At 41.5% G+C, this 14538-nt stretch overlaps 1 protein-coding gene across 2 annotated transcripts in view; it reads left to right on the forward strand.

The window, feature by feature from the left end:
* Window positions 1-14538, forward strand: part of LOC119969489 (beta-1,4-galactosyltransferase 5-like) — a 121453-nt gene that overhangs the window by 93350 nt on the left and 13565 nt on the right. For both annotated transcript variants that reach the window (XM_038803171.1, XM_038803172.1), the window contains exons 3-5: window positions 10-123; window positions 4683-4807; window positions 9347-9463. In XM_038803171.1, coding sequence (XP_038659099.1) covers window positions 10-123; window positions 4683-4807; window positions 9347-9463 — 356 coding nt within the window. The remainder of the gene's footprint in view (window positions 1-9; window positions 124-4682; window positions 4808-9346; window positions 9464-14538) is intronic.

Here is a 14538-nt window from a genome sequence, read left to right on the forward strand (position 1 = left end):
TCTTTTCAGATTATCCAGATGATTTAAACCATAGTGAATCCTATCTACAAACCACTACATTTCTTCCTGAAGATTTTACCTACCAAGCAAACACCATGTGTCCTGAAAGACTTCCTTCTATGAGTGAGTATTTGAACAAATCAAGTTAGTGTAAATCTACTGAAAGGTGTCCAACAACCTAAGTAAGAATTATTTTATCCATTCGAAAACATTGTTGGATTTTCCTCAAGTACAGAAGTACCACAATATTTGAGCATGGATTCCCAAGCACTTAATAGAATATAATCCATGGAAATATATGAATTGATCACTCTATTGGATGTAATGTAAGATTAAACCCAAAAGACAAACTGTTCATTACATTCTGTTTGTAAAGGAAGATATATTAAATTTTCTGAGATCGGATTCCCCTTTAAGCAGATAAATTAATGTTTCACCTCGTAGAGTATGCAGAAGAGGTCTAATTGTGGCTTCCAGTCATCTTAAAGTAGCAATGGGTTGCTGTGGTAGGCCTAAGCACACCTAGACTAAGGTGGAAGGATAGTGTGGGAGAAGGAAATTGTCCAACAAATGTACAAACAGTGCACCTCAAAAGGCCCAAGGGTGTATCTAAACCGGGGATGTGGTGATTGCTTTATACAATGTTGCAGCTGTTTGAATGCAGTCAAAAAGTAGTCAAAGTCATGGAAGTACCTAAAATAAAATAAAATTCTCTGCTTGAAATTTCTCCTTTTAACTTTCCTCACTTCCCACAAATAAAAGACGCGACTATGGGAGCCCGCATGGGCCCCAGTTATGCCTGTCCTTTTTATGGGTTATGTGGAACATTCCTTGTTCCAGTCCTACTCTGGCATGCTCCCGCAACTTTTTTTTTCTGTTACACTGAGTGTATCGGTGCTGCTACGTGGATGTGGACCTGGAAAACTTTATTGATTTTGCTTCTGATGTTCACCCACTCTCACTTTTTCATATGTTTCATTTCCATCACTTCCTTTCCATTCGTTGACCTTTCTGTCTCTGTTTCCGATAATAGACTAACCACGAATATTCATTATAAGTCCACCGACACCCACAGTTCCCCACAACTTACTTCCTGTCAGGACTCCAGCCCATTCTCCCAGTTTCTCCACCTCCCCCTTCACATCTGTTCTGAAGATGTCACCTTCAAAAATAAAGCTTCTGTCATGACTACCTTTTTCCCCAACTGAGGTTCTACCTCACCCACCCTGTGACTGAAAGGGCACTCAACCAGATTTGACCCATTTCCGGCAACCTGACCTCATCCCGTCCCATCCCTCCCAGAATCATGATGGGGCACTGCTTTTCCTCGCTTTCCACCCCTTCTGCGTTCAAAGGCTCACCCTCTGTCAATTTCCACTGACTCCAGTATGATGCCACCACAAAACATATTATCCTCTCGGCCCCTGTCAGCTTTCCGCAGGGGCCACTCCCTATGTGACACCCAGGTTCACTCTTCCATCACTCCCACTCCTCAGCCCCCTCTTACAGCATCGTGCTTTTAAATTGTAGAAGGTGCAATACCTTCCCCTTTACCTCCTTCTCTCCCTCCCTCGAATGTTCAAGGACCCAAGCACTCCTTTCAGGTGAAGCAACATTTCACTTGCATCTCCTTCAATTTGGTCTATTGTATTCACTGTTCCCAATGCAATCTCCTCTACATTGGAGAGAATAAGAGCAGATTAGATGATCACCCTGCAGAACACCTTTGCTCAGTCCCCAACCATGACCCAACCTTCCTGTGGATTGTGATTTCAATTCTCCCATATCCACAGGGCAGCACGGTAGCACAAGTGGATAGCACTGTGTCTTCACCGCACCAGGGTCCCAGGTTCGATTCCCTGCTGGGTCACTGTATGTGCGGAGTCTGCCCGTTCTCCCTGTGTCTGCGTGGGTTTCCTCCCGGTGCTCTGGTTTCCTCCCACAGTCCAAAGACATGCAGGTTAGATGGATTGGCCATGATAAATTGCCCTTAGTGACCAAAAAAGGGTTAGGAGGGGTTATTGGGTTATGGGGACAGGGTGGAAGTGAGGGCTTAAGTGGGTCAGTGCAGACTCTACGAGATGAATGGCCTCCTTCTACACTCTATGTTCCATGTATCCATCCTTGGCCTGCTGCAATGCTCCAGTGAAGCCCAATGCAAGCCGGAGGAGCCACACCTCATCTTCCGATTAGGCATGTTGCAGCATTCTGGACTCAATCTGACAAACATTAGAGCACACACTTTTTCTCTTCCATCTCGACTCTTTTTATATCCAGTGTACCCCCCACTAGACCATCTGTCACCTGTTCTTTAGTTTTTGCTTTCACTGAGCATTGACCTTTCTTCTCCCATTCACATGTAGGGCTACCTTACTTTTATGCCACTACTAGCATCTTTTATTGCCCTTGACACTGCCAATAATGGGCGGAATTCTGTGATCCTGAGGGGCTAAATATTGACACCGTTTCTCAACGGCGTCAACACGGCCTCAGGATCAGCAATTCTGACCTCTACAGGAGGCCAGTGTGCCGGTGGGACTCGGCGTTTTTACGACGGCCTCTTGGCCCATTCCAGGCCGAGAATCGGCTGGCCGGCTACGTAGAGCGGCCCCTGACGAGTGCCGCGCCAGCCACGCCGGCACAATGGCGCCGATTCTCCACTCTGCGGAGAATCCCGTGCTGGCGTCGGGGCAGCATGGCGCGATTCACACCGGTCGTGGGTATTGCCTGGCCCCCGGCTGAGAGAATCCCGCCTAACATTTCCTCGGTCTCATAACTTGCAAATTCTCCACAGTCCCACCTCCCACTGACCTCCTACTCTGCTCTAGCCTCTCTTTGAGTATAAAATCACCATTTCTCCCTCTCTTTAACTCTGAAGAAGAGCCATACAGACTCAAAACTTTAACTCTGTTCATTCTCTCTCCACAGAAGCTGTCAGACCTGCTGAGTTTGTCCAGTGTTTTCTGTTTTCGTATTATGTAATTGCATATTTGGTCTTTCTGGATGCAGAGCAGTCGAATATTAATAATGTTATCATTTTTGTACCAAATTTAAACACCAGTGCGGCACAAAAAAGTTTCCAGTGCAAGTGAATAGAATCCCAATTGATCATAATTTATTTGAAGTTAGTTTTGGTAAATCTGGATTCGCGCAGATCTGAAAATTGGTTTAACATAAAAATGTTAGAAATCCATTTGTCTTGCATCATTACCAAATGTACAGATGACACTGCCAAAACATTTATTGGCTATTCCTATTGTCTCAGAGACGTTGGGAAGCCTTCTTTAACAACTACAGACATGGTAATAGTGTTCCATTATTGGGTATTGTATGTGAGGATTTTGACTTGGCAACAATTTGCGACTGGTGGCCTATGTCCAAATGTGGAAGGTGATAGACTTGGAGAGGAACTTGGAGTTCCAGTGGCCTTTCTGCTATTGCCATTTATTTATGGTCGAGGTCACAGGATAGACAGGTGGTGTTAATGTCTAACTGTAATAGATCCTTTAGATAATTCCGTCAGCACTGTGCGAGGGGGTGGATATTGAATGCAGGGGTGCCAATCAAGTGGACAACTCATTCATAAATGGGGTCATGCTTCATAAGTTTTAATATAATTGCACTTGCACAAAAACGTAATGTAACATTGACCAGTTGGTTATGTTGAATCTTGTAAATGGTTTAATGGGTGGGATGCGTGCCATTCATTGCAGACTATGCTCTCTCTTGCCCCATTCTTGTTCTGTTGTTAGTGTGGTTGGTCCAGTTAAGCTACACATTGATGGGAGATCCTGGCAGTGCTGAAGGCTGACAAGTGGTGATTATTTCCCTTTGTTGGAGATGGTCATTTCCTGGCCCATGTGTGGCGCGAATGTTGGTTGTCAATTGTGTCCCAAATTTGGACGCTCCTGCTGTAGGCTGACATGCATTAGTTAACTATGGAAGGAGTTCTGAATGGTGTATGCATACTGTAATATAGTCATTGAACTGCAGCACTTTTTCTGATATAATAGTGGGCAAGGTAGTGATGATGCAGCTGAAGATGTTTGGTCCAAGAATACTCCTCAAGAACTCCTGCTGCAATGACTCTGATGACCTCAACCATCCTTTTTTGTGTAACGTGTGACTGCAGTCACGAGCAGACTACCACTGTGATCTCCCATTGATCTCCACGTTGCTCAGGCTCCTTGTTCCCATGTTGCCTCTGGTGTCAAATTCAGTTGCTCTTGCATCGTTTTTGTAATCGGTCCGTGTATCCATTCTTTATTTAAAGGTCTGGTGAGACCTGAAGCCCAGTGTTTCTGGAAGAACTGAAATGGAGGGTCTGTGAACTAAATACTGAGATGTCACTTGATGGCACTGTTGTTGATTCTTTTACTCATTTCATTGATAACCGGGAGGAACTTGATGGTAATTGCTTGAGTTTGATTCGTCTTGCCTTAACGAGCAGGATATATGCTGAGCAATTTTCCAGCGAATGGATAATGGTGGAGTGAGGAATGTGCTGAGCCATGGGTTTACACATTTTGGGAGTACACAATTCTTGCGCCTAGTAGATGCAAAGCTTTTGGGCTTGTAGCTGTGTCCTTGGGTAGTGGTATGCCATTGGTTCTAGAAGTCAACATAAACTGGTGACCACAGTTGGAGCGGCTTCACCTTTCCTTTCTAATGTTCCCAAACAGAGGGTCCAATCGATGTAAACATGACTGAAATTTCATTGGAAGAGATCCAGGAATTATTTGCTAAGGATACTTATATCCAGATTGGTGGCCACTGGAAGCCAAGAGATTGTATGCCTCGTTGGAAGGTAATAAAATTGGTGCATGGTTATGAAACAAAGATACTTTCTTCTGACTTTATAATATGTTTGAAATATCTGAGCTTGGATTCTCACAGCTTGACTTGTGAGCCTCAAGATTTAAAAGAGAAGTATAAATAATGCTACATTGCAGCACTAATCTATTTTAGCAATGATTAAAGTGCAAAACCAATTTATGAGTAGACACATTTGCATACCAATAATTTATCGTGTGAATTGAATGATATTACAGCACTGGTGTGTTTTGAGATGCAGGTGATCATGTAATTGTAAAATAAATTGTTGATTTTGAAGTCCCTGGACATTCTGAAGCATGCTTTGTGTAACAGCCATCTTTTAAATTTGAATCCAACATTTATTCCATACAAGTGTAATGATATTGAGCTGCAAAATGGTATCCTTAATAATTGGCTTGGAGTTGACCTATATTTCAATCGGGAAATCAAACATGAAACCTGCTGCTAAACATTATGATGCTAGTATATTTTTTGCATGCAATTGCCTGAATTCTTGCTCCTAATTCCAGTCCAGTAATCACATTTGGCAAGTGCTTGCCTGTGTTTGCAGAGAATTGAATTTGGAGATCAGTACGATGACTTTCACGTAAGAGAGAGCTATCACCCAGAGAGATAGCAGCACCTGTACAAGGCATGTTCTGAAAGCAGTGACTCCTAATGGGCAAGATCACTGGGAATGGGACGAGCTTTTGAAAAATGAAATTTAAATGTTGCGTATCTTTTTAGATTTATTTTTTTTCTTGAGCTCATTTCGTAAAAATAGATGGATCCTCCCATTCGTGCAGTCTTGCTCACATATGTCTTCATTGAACCTTGCAAACAGAGGAAAATCCCTATTGTGTATGAAGTGATAGTCCTAGTGTTTTTTTTCCCTTGGCTAATCCTGTGTTGTTCTGTTACGTTTATGCAGCTTCCCCACTAATTCTTGTGCTTAACCCTTGGTGCACAAGAGCCAACAATAAAAGATTAGACTTCAAAAACTTCACTGGCATTTCTACTTTCCCCAAATTAGCCACGCTCAATTCATTGACCCTTTTTTTTTAATTAGTAAAATTAGTGGTCATGGCTTGCTGCACTTATTTGTTTGGTGTTGGAGCTGTTCCGCATAAACAATTCAGTGCCCACATTATATGCATGAGCACTCTGTCCATTTGCGTGATGGTTGATTTTAATATCTGTGGTATTGACAGAATAAATCAAACACGCATATTCCATATTATTCTAGGCAAATATAAATTGGAATTTTCGCTGTTTCATTCATTTGTGAAATGTAACTTTAAAAATAAATCCTAGGTTTATTTACTTTAGCAGTTAATTTTGAAAAGATTTATTTTACCCCTCGAATGAATAACTTGAAGGAGTGTATTTTTAAAAAAAAACTCACTCCTGAAATTTAACCTTTTGGTTTCTTTACGACCTCTCATATTTCTATCTTTCTCAACAATGGGATTTTATTGAACTAAAGTCTAGCAGATCAACATTTAATCATCTTTTTAATATAAACCGTGCCCTGTTCTGATGTACAAGAATATTGTTTAATGTTGTGTTAGCAGTGTAAAAGATGAGTTCTACAATATTGACTGCCAAGCACCTGTGCATTGATAAATTCAGAATGTGTCTAGCATTGTTTCATATAGTAGACATTGTGCTCACTCATTGGAAAAGTTCCACTTGGGGAACTAACACATTTTTGTGCCAAAAAGAGCATAGTCATGGAGACATTGCAGCACAGAAGGAAGCCATTTTGCCCATTGAGTCCATGCCAACTCTCTGTAGAGCGATCTTGTCAGTCCCATTCCCCACTCTTTTTTTATCTCTGTAGCCCTACAAATTTTTAGATCAGTCTGAAAAACAACTGCTTACCATGCCTCACTGTTTTCTGTCCTTAAACCAATTTTTTTGTCCACGCTGACATTGAACCCTCTATTCCAAGCCATCTGGACCAGGTAACTTATCTGCTTTAAGCATTGCCAGTCTTTGCAGTAGATGCTGCCTATCCATTTTCACCCATCCATTAGCTCTACCCTCTCCATTTCTGCTGTTTATTTTAGCACCCCTTCCTCAGTAAACACCATTCCCAAGTATCCTAGCTGTGTCCTGGACCTCTTTTAAATATGTATTGACCCCTTTGTCCCTTTTTATTGCTGGTATATTTATGAGGTTCCTTTTTTACTTTGATTGCTATTCTACTTTCATATTCTCTCTTTGTCAGTCGTATATCCTCTTCAATGCCCCTTTCAACTTATTGTATTTGGCTAGGTTCTTGGCTTGACAATTCACCTGATGATAAGAATAACGCACCCTCTTTTTAAAATTTGGTTCTTCATATTTTCTATCTCCCTCAACACCCTTTGAGCCCAGACTTGTCCCTACTATTCTCTCTTGGAATGTATTTAGTCTGTACCTGAAGCGTCTCCGATATCACAAAATTGGCCCATGACCGTTTTTTTTCTGTCAGTCTTGGGATCCATTTCACCACAGCTAGATTCCCTCTTATCTCAATGAATTTGGCTCTCTTCCAATTGCGAAATCGACTTTAGATTGTGCGTTACGCTTTTACATTGCTAATGTAAACCTTTTGATAGGTGGTCGTTTTTCCCCCACCGGCAACTAGGCCTCTTCTTTTACCAGCATCAAATCTAGAAATCTGACACCCTTGGTTAGAACAAGAACATACTGGCCAAAGGAAATTCTTCTGAACACATCCAGAAACTCATCCCTTTCCTTTCCTTTCTCTTCGTTCCAGCATTATTGCAATCGATATTTTGCTAACTAAAATTCTCCCAATATCACTGCTCTGTAGTTCTTGTGCATCTCTGATTTCCCTGCAGATTTGCTCATCTATTTTTCTATAACTATTGAGCATACAGTGCAGAAGGAGGCCATTCAGCCCATCAGGTCTGCACTGGCCCACTTAAACCCTCACTTCCACCCTATCCCCATAACACAATAACCCCTCCTAACCTTTTAGTCACTAAGGGCAATTTAGCATGGCCCATCCACCTAACCTGCACATCTTTGGACTGTGGGAGGAAACCGGAACACCCGGAGGAAACCCACGCACACACGGGGAGAACGTGCAGACTCTGCACAGACAGTGACCCAGCGGGGAATTGAACCTAGGACCCTGGTGCTGTGAAGCCACAGTGCTATCCACTTGTGCTACCATGCTGCCCTATTGACCATGTATAAAATACCCCTAGGTGCATGATCATTCCTTCTTTTGCTTCTGTAACAAAAGGAACTATTTCCTGTGCCCTGGACATCCCCTTTACAACACAACAGTGACTCCCCTACTCAGTGCTACCAGTCCACCACACTACATTATCATTTAAATATTAAACACCCAGTCCTTGCCATTTTGCAGCCACATTTCAATTATTGCCACTACATCGTGTTTGCGCATAGCTATATGTGCTTGTAGCTCATTAGTTATATTCACCACTTATTCTAAACCTATCTTTGTTTTCCTTGTACCCTTTCTTAGTTTGTTCCTATCTATCTAATGTGGTACCATGTCCATCTCTAGTATCCAACATGCACTCCTTTTATGCATCTTTTGTATTTTTAAAAATTCCAAATACTGCTGTCCACCTCCCCCTACCAGTTTAGTTTTGAACCCTCCCCCACCGCACAAACGAACCCCCCCACGTGGATATTATTCCCCTGTCCAGTTGAGGTGCAACCTGTCCCTTTTTTTTTTTTTGAAGAGGTACCTCCTGCCCCAGAACTGGTCTCACCGCCCCAAGTTCCCTTTTGAAGTCCCCCCTCATGCACCATGTTGGAAATAGCACATTGACCTTTCCTATTTTCCAGTATCGACTCTTGCTAGTATGTGATATTGGGAGTAGATCAAAGAAACTACAACTTCCTCACTTGTTCCTTGAAGTTTGATTGCAGGACATCAATGTCTGCCACCTGTGTGTGCCACAACTTAACTTCTCCCCCCCCCCCCCCCCCCCGCAGAATATTCTGCAAACTCACTGTGATGTCCTTCACTTTGGCACCAGTGAGGCAACACGCCATATCGGACTCACCATGACAGTTCCAGGGAATGCCTGTCTGTCCCTGCAACTATGGATTCTCCTACGATGACTGCATTTCTACACCTTGCTGTTTCCCTACTGTGCAGTATCTTGCCCATTGGTGCCATAGTCTGAATTGTGCTCCTTCAAGTGTCATCACTGCGAGTCATCTAAAATGCTGAGTGCTGGTTTGAGGGTGGAACACAGCCTAAATACTCCTGCATTTTCAGCCTTTTTTTTTCCCCCCACTATTCCTAATGGCCACCCATCAACTATCCTGAACCCCTTGTCTGCCTGTGGGGTGGCCACCTCCTGGAATGTATGATGCTGGAAACACTCAGCCTGTCTGATGTTTTGCAGAACTGGCAATAATTAATTACCAGAATGTTTGAACTTTTTGAAGGAGTCTCCAGAATTGCACTAATTTGCTATCAAATTAACCATCTGTCATTGCAAATAACTTTATTTGAGCTGTAACATTTCAGGTCGCAATTTTGATCCCATTCCGCAATCGCCATGAGCACCTGCCAATCCTGTTGAGGCATCTGATTCCAATGCTGCAGCACCAACGCTTACAGTTTGCTTTCTATGTCATTGAACAGGTGAGCAACAAAAATCACATCTGTTTTAAGCTGCACGTTTTCAACATGAAGCTGTAATTTAGAAGTTGCTTACTATTGGTCATTATCCAGTGCTGCAAAACATCTGCCTTCTAGTCGCGCAAACTGTGCACCTGCACTTTCCATCACATCAGGATTGTAGCTATCACTACTTTTACAACAGTAAATTACAGGCTCTTTGTACAGCCAACATTCATCCAGAAGTTTATTTAAAGTTTGAGCATGTGTGGATGTCAGGTGAAGATGGGAACTGTCTTTCCTGTGACCTTTTGTCAAATTGCCCACTATCCCTTGATGTTGAGGCTCATGAATGAATAGAGTTGTTTGTAAAATAAAGAAAATTAACTGTAAATAAATTGATGTCTTTAATTGGACACTGAACAGTATCTAGGCGCAAGGTACCCTCACCTAATTTTGAAAAGCTTTCATTGGGTATAGTTTTTGCAAATGTATTGAAAATTCTTGGCTACATCAGAACTTATTTGGCTTAAGTTGAGACCCACTAAACATTTTAAAAAGATATTCATTTTTGAGATGTGGACGATGCTAGCTAGGCCAGCATTTATTGCCCATTCCCTAGTTGCTTGTCACATTCCAGGGTACCTTGCTACTATGCAAAATTCATGAGTAAAATATTAGCTTATTTTGTTTCCATATTGTTTATCAGGAAAGTTAAGATAGTTTCCAGTGTAGTGACACTCTCTATACCAGCTTGAAGTTTGAATCCCTCAAATAATCTCTTTAAAACAAGAGCATAAACGATGAAATTAAGGAAGTGTTATTTTGTCCATTCACATAGACCTTGTACAATCAGCACTGAATAGGCTTCATGCCAACTGTTTGATTGCTGATAATTCTGCATTCAAATATTGTTTTCAGCTTACTTTATTAAACATTTTGAACCATCCAACTCTTGTGGACGTGACTAACAGTTGTCTTATTATTTCCATGCATATTATGAACAATGAGCTGAACTTGGTTATGACAGCATAAAGTCAAAATTTAAAGATGACACAAAAATGGTCCGTTTGGTTGTCTGAACAGAAGTGTAAATGACTAGGTGGTTGTGAACAGGGTGATAGCTAGGTATCAGATGAAATATAATGTAGAGAATTGAGAAGTGATGTATATTTCGAGCAAAAGGTTTGGTAAAGCATTTGAAGAAGCAGGAGATTTGAGGGTACAGTTAAACAAATCTTAGGGGCAATATCTGGATTGTACATCCTATAGATCATGGCAGAAAGAACCAAATTCAAGTGGTGATAAACCAATGTGGAGAAAAAATTGGATGCAGTTGGAATACCGTATTCAATTTTTTAGCATTACTTTTGAAAAGATGTCCATGTCTTTAGAGAGTGTGTTCATTATATCTGTAGAAGAGACGAGAGGCGTTAATTGTACACAAGAGGATAGAGCAAGGATTATATTAATTAGAAATGAGGCAAGTGTTCGCAATTTATTGGGAATACTATTTTCACTCACTGGTGAATTTGTGATCGGAACAATCAAAATGAGGATCATCGCCAAAAGTGTCAATCACAGACTCTCAGAATTGTTACAGTACAGAAGGAGATAATTTGGCCCATCGTATCTGCACCAACTTTCAAAATGAGCCATTTCCCCTAATGGCATTCTCCAGCCTTCTCCTCTTAACCCTTCAGATTGTTTCTTTTCGGATAAGCAGCTGATTCCCTCTTGAATGCCTTGATTGAATCTGCCTCCATCACACTCTCAGGCAGTGCATTCCGTTCCCTAATCACTTGGTATGGGAAGAAATTTTTCTCATGTCGCTTTTGGTTCTTTTACCCATTACCTTAAATCTTCACCCCCTGGTTCTCCATAAGACCATAAGACCATAAGACATAGGAGTGGAAGTAAGGCCATTCGGCCCATCGAGTCCACTCCACCATTCAATCATGGTTGATTTCAACTCCATTTACCCGCTCTCTCCCCATAGCCCTTAATTCCTCGAGAAATCAAGAATTTATCAATTTCTGTCTTAAAGACACTCAATGTCCCGGCCTCCACCGCCCTCTGTGGCAATGAATTCCACAGACCTACCACTCTCTGGCTGAAGAAATTTCTCCTCATCTCTGTTCTAAAGTGACTCTCTTTTATTTTAAGGCTGTGCCCCCGCGTCCTAGTCTCCCCTGCTAATGGAAACAACTTCCCTACGTCCATCCTATCCAAGCCATTCTCGACTGTCCACTGGTGGTAGAAATTGCTCCCCAACTATTAAGGATCAGACTTTTTTTTAACCTAAAGGGTTATTTAAATATTAAATAAGAACCAGTGGAACAAATATAATATATAATTTATTCACTTAGCTGAAATGCAAAAATTGAGAATAGAATCAAACCTTTGTAGAAAATCTCATGGCAGGAAATAAGGACCCAACCTTAATGTTTGAGGTAGGAACGTTGCACATTAATAAAGTGGCAAATTCCAAACTGAATAATTGTTTTGATGTGAAAAGTAAAGAAGACAGTTGTGTAACAAACTGGGTGTAACAACACCAGAGTGATTGAATCTGTAAATGAAGGCTGTGTTCATTTGCAACGCTACTGGGTTGGACCAGATTTCTGATTCATTTTGGAGGACAAGCCACACCCTATAGTTTGTCTGGAATCGTCTTTGATCCTGTTTGCTGTAGAGTAATTCAAGATCTCTGCAGTGTGCAATTTGATGCAGTCATTCAGATCGGTGAGTTCAGAATCGTGCTGCAGTTTTACATATGGCTGAGGTACATGCAAATATAACCATACAAGTTAGGAGCAGGAATAGGTCACTCGGCTTTTCAATCCTGCTCCATCATTCAATAAGATTGTGGCTGATTGGATTGTAACCTCAACTCCACATTCCCACCTTAATAACCTTTCACCCCTTCACTTATCAAGAATCTCTCTACCTCTGTCTTAAAAATATTAAATGACATTTCATCCATCATCTTTTAAGGAAGAGACTTCTCGAGACTATCAGCCCTCTTGAGATGGAAATAATTCTCTCCATCTGTCCTAAATGGTTGATCTCTTATTATTGAACAATGGCCCCTAGTGTGAGATTCTCCCACAAGAGGAAACATTATCTCCACAACAACATTCCCCTTCAGGGCCATATGTTTCGATCAGGCCACCTCTTGCTCTTGTAAATTCCATGTATGCAAGCCTAACCTGTCCAACCTTTTCTCATAAGACAACCCACACATTCCAGATATGAGTTGAATGAGCCTTCTCTGAATTGGTTCCAGCGTATTTGCATTCTTCTTTAAATAAGGCGACCAATGCTGTACACAGTACTCCAGATATGGTCTCACCAAAGTCCTGTACAACTGAAGAATAACCTCCCTCCTCTTGTATTCAATTCCCCTTGTAATAAATAATGAAATTCAATTAGCGTCCCCAATTACTTGATGTATTTGCATGCCAGCCTCGTTTTTACAAAATATTTTTATTCTCCTTTTTCACATTTTTTTTCCCAAATCTGCACCCACCAACAATAAATAATAAGCAGTAATGAATATAATGTCAATTCCCATATCAACAACACCAATCCCATCCTCCCACCAACCCGTAAACAACTGCCCATATGTTAACATAAACCAATAACAACAAGGAATCAGGAATCGCCCATAGTCACCATTGACACATACGGTCCCCCCCCCCCACTAATGTTCGATGTTATCCAATTCTTGAAAGTGCACAGTGAATAACGCACATAAATTGTAGAACCCCTCCATCCTTCCCCTCAGTTCAAACTTAACCTTCTCAGAAGTCCAGAATTCCAACAGGTCCCTTCGCCACTCAAGAACAGAGGGTGGGGAGGTTGCTCTCCATTCCAACAGGATCCGCCTTCGGGTGATCAACAAGGCGAAGGCTACAATGTCTGCCTCTGCACCTGTTTCCAACCCCGGCTGGTCTGACACCCCGAATGTGGCCTCCCGAGTTTCACGTGCAACACTTTAGAGATTACCCTAAATACCTCCTTCCAGTAACCCTCCAGCTTTGGACAGGACCAAAACATATGAACGTGATTTGCTGCACGTACTGTAAACACCATTTGCATGTCATTAGTGGGCCTGACCCGGTATTCTCCAGAACCTCTGTAATTCTCCAGAAAAGTAAAACAATGCATCTACTATCTCTAGCCACCTATTTTAAGACCCTAGGATGAAGTTCATCAGGACCAAGGGAACTGTCAGCTCACAGCTCCAAAGGTTTTCTCAGTGTCACTTCCCTGATGATAGTGAGTTCCTCGCTCTCGTCCATTTCCTGATGTACAGCTAATCCTGGGAAGTTACTTGTATCCTCTATGGTGAAGACTGATGCAAAATACCTTCAATTAATCTGCTGTTCTCCTAATTTTATTAATTCCCCAGACTTAGTTTCAATAGGACCAACACTCATTTTATTACTCGCTCAGGGCAGCACGGTGGCCTAGTGGTTAGCACAGCTGCCTCACGGCGCTGAGGTCCCAGGTTTGATCCCGGCTCTGGGTCACTGTCCGTGTGGAGTTTGCACATTCTCCCCGTGTCTGCATGGGTTTCGCCCCCACTACCCAAAAATGTGCAGAGTAGGTGAATTGGCCACGCTAAATTGCCCCTTAATTGGAAAAAATAATTGGGTAATCTAAATTTTTAAATAAAAAAATAAAAAATAATTTTATTACTCGCTCACTTGTGTTCTCTTTATTACCCTTTACTTTTTCAAATGACCCTTTACTTTTTCAAATAAGTATAGAAACTCTTGCTATCTTTGACATTTCTATCTAGCTTTATCTCATACTCTTAACTTTTATGTCTTTATTAATCTTTTGGTTTTTTTCGCTGTATTTTATGTTGTGACCAATCTTCTCACTCGCCATCCACTTTTATGCAATTACATGCTTTTTCTTTAAGTTTGATTCTATCTTCAGTTGACTGTGGATGTTGGGCTCTCCCCTTGAAATTTTTATTTCTCGTTAGAATGTTGGAATGTATTGATTCTGTATTTTGAAATATCCCCTTAAATGTGCATCACAGCATATCTGTTGACCTTTCCCTCAAACTAATTTGCCAATTC

This window comes from Scyliorhinus canicula, chromosome 7, assembly GCF_902713615.1.
Source record: "Scyliorhinus canicula chromosome 7, sScyCan1.1, whole genome shotgun sequence".
NCBI classification, from domain to species: domain Eukaryota; kingdom Metazoa; phylum Chordata; class Chondrichthyes; order Carcharhiniformes; family Scyliorhinidae; genus Scyliorhinus; species Scyliorhinus canicula.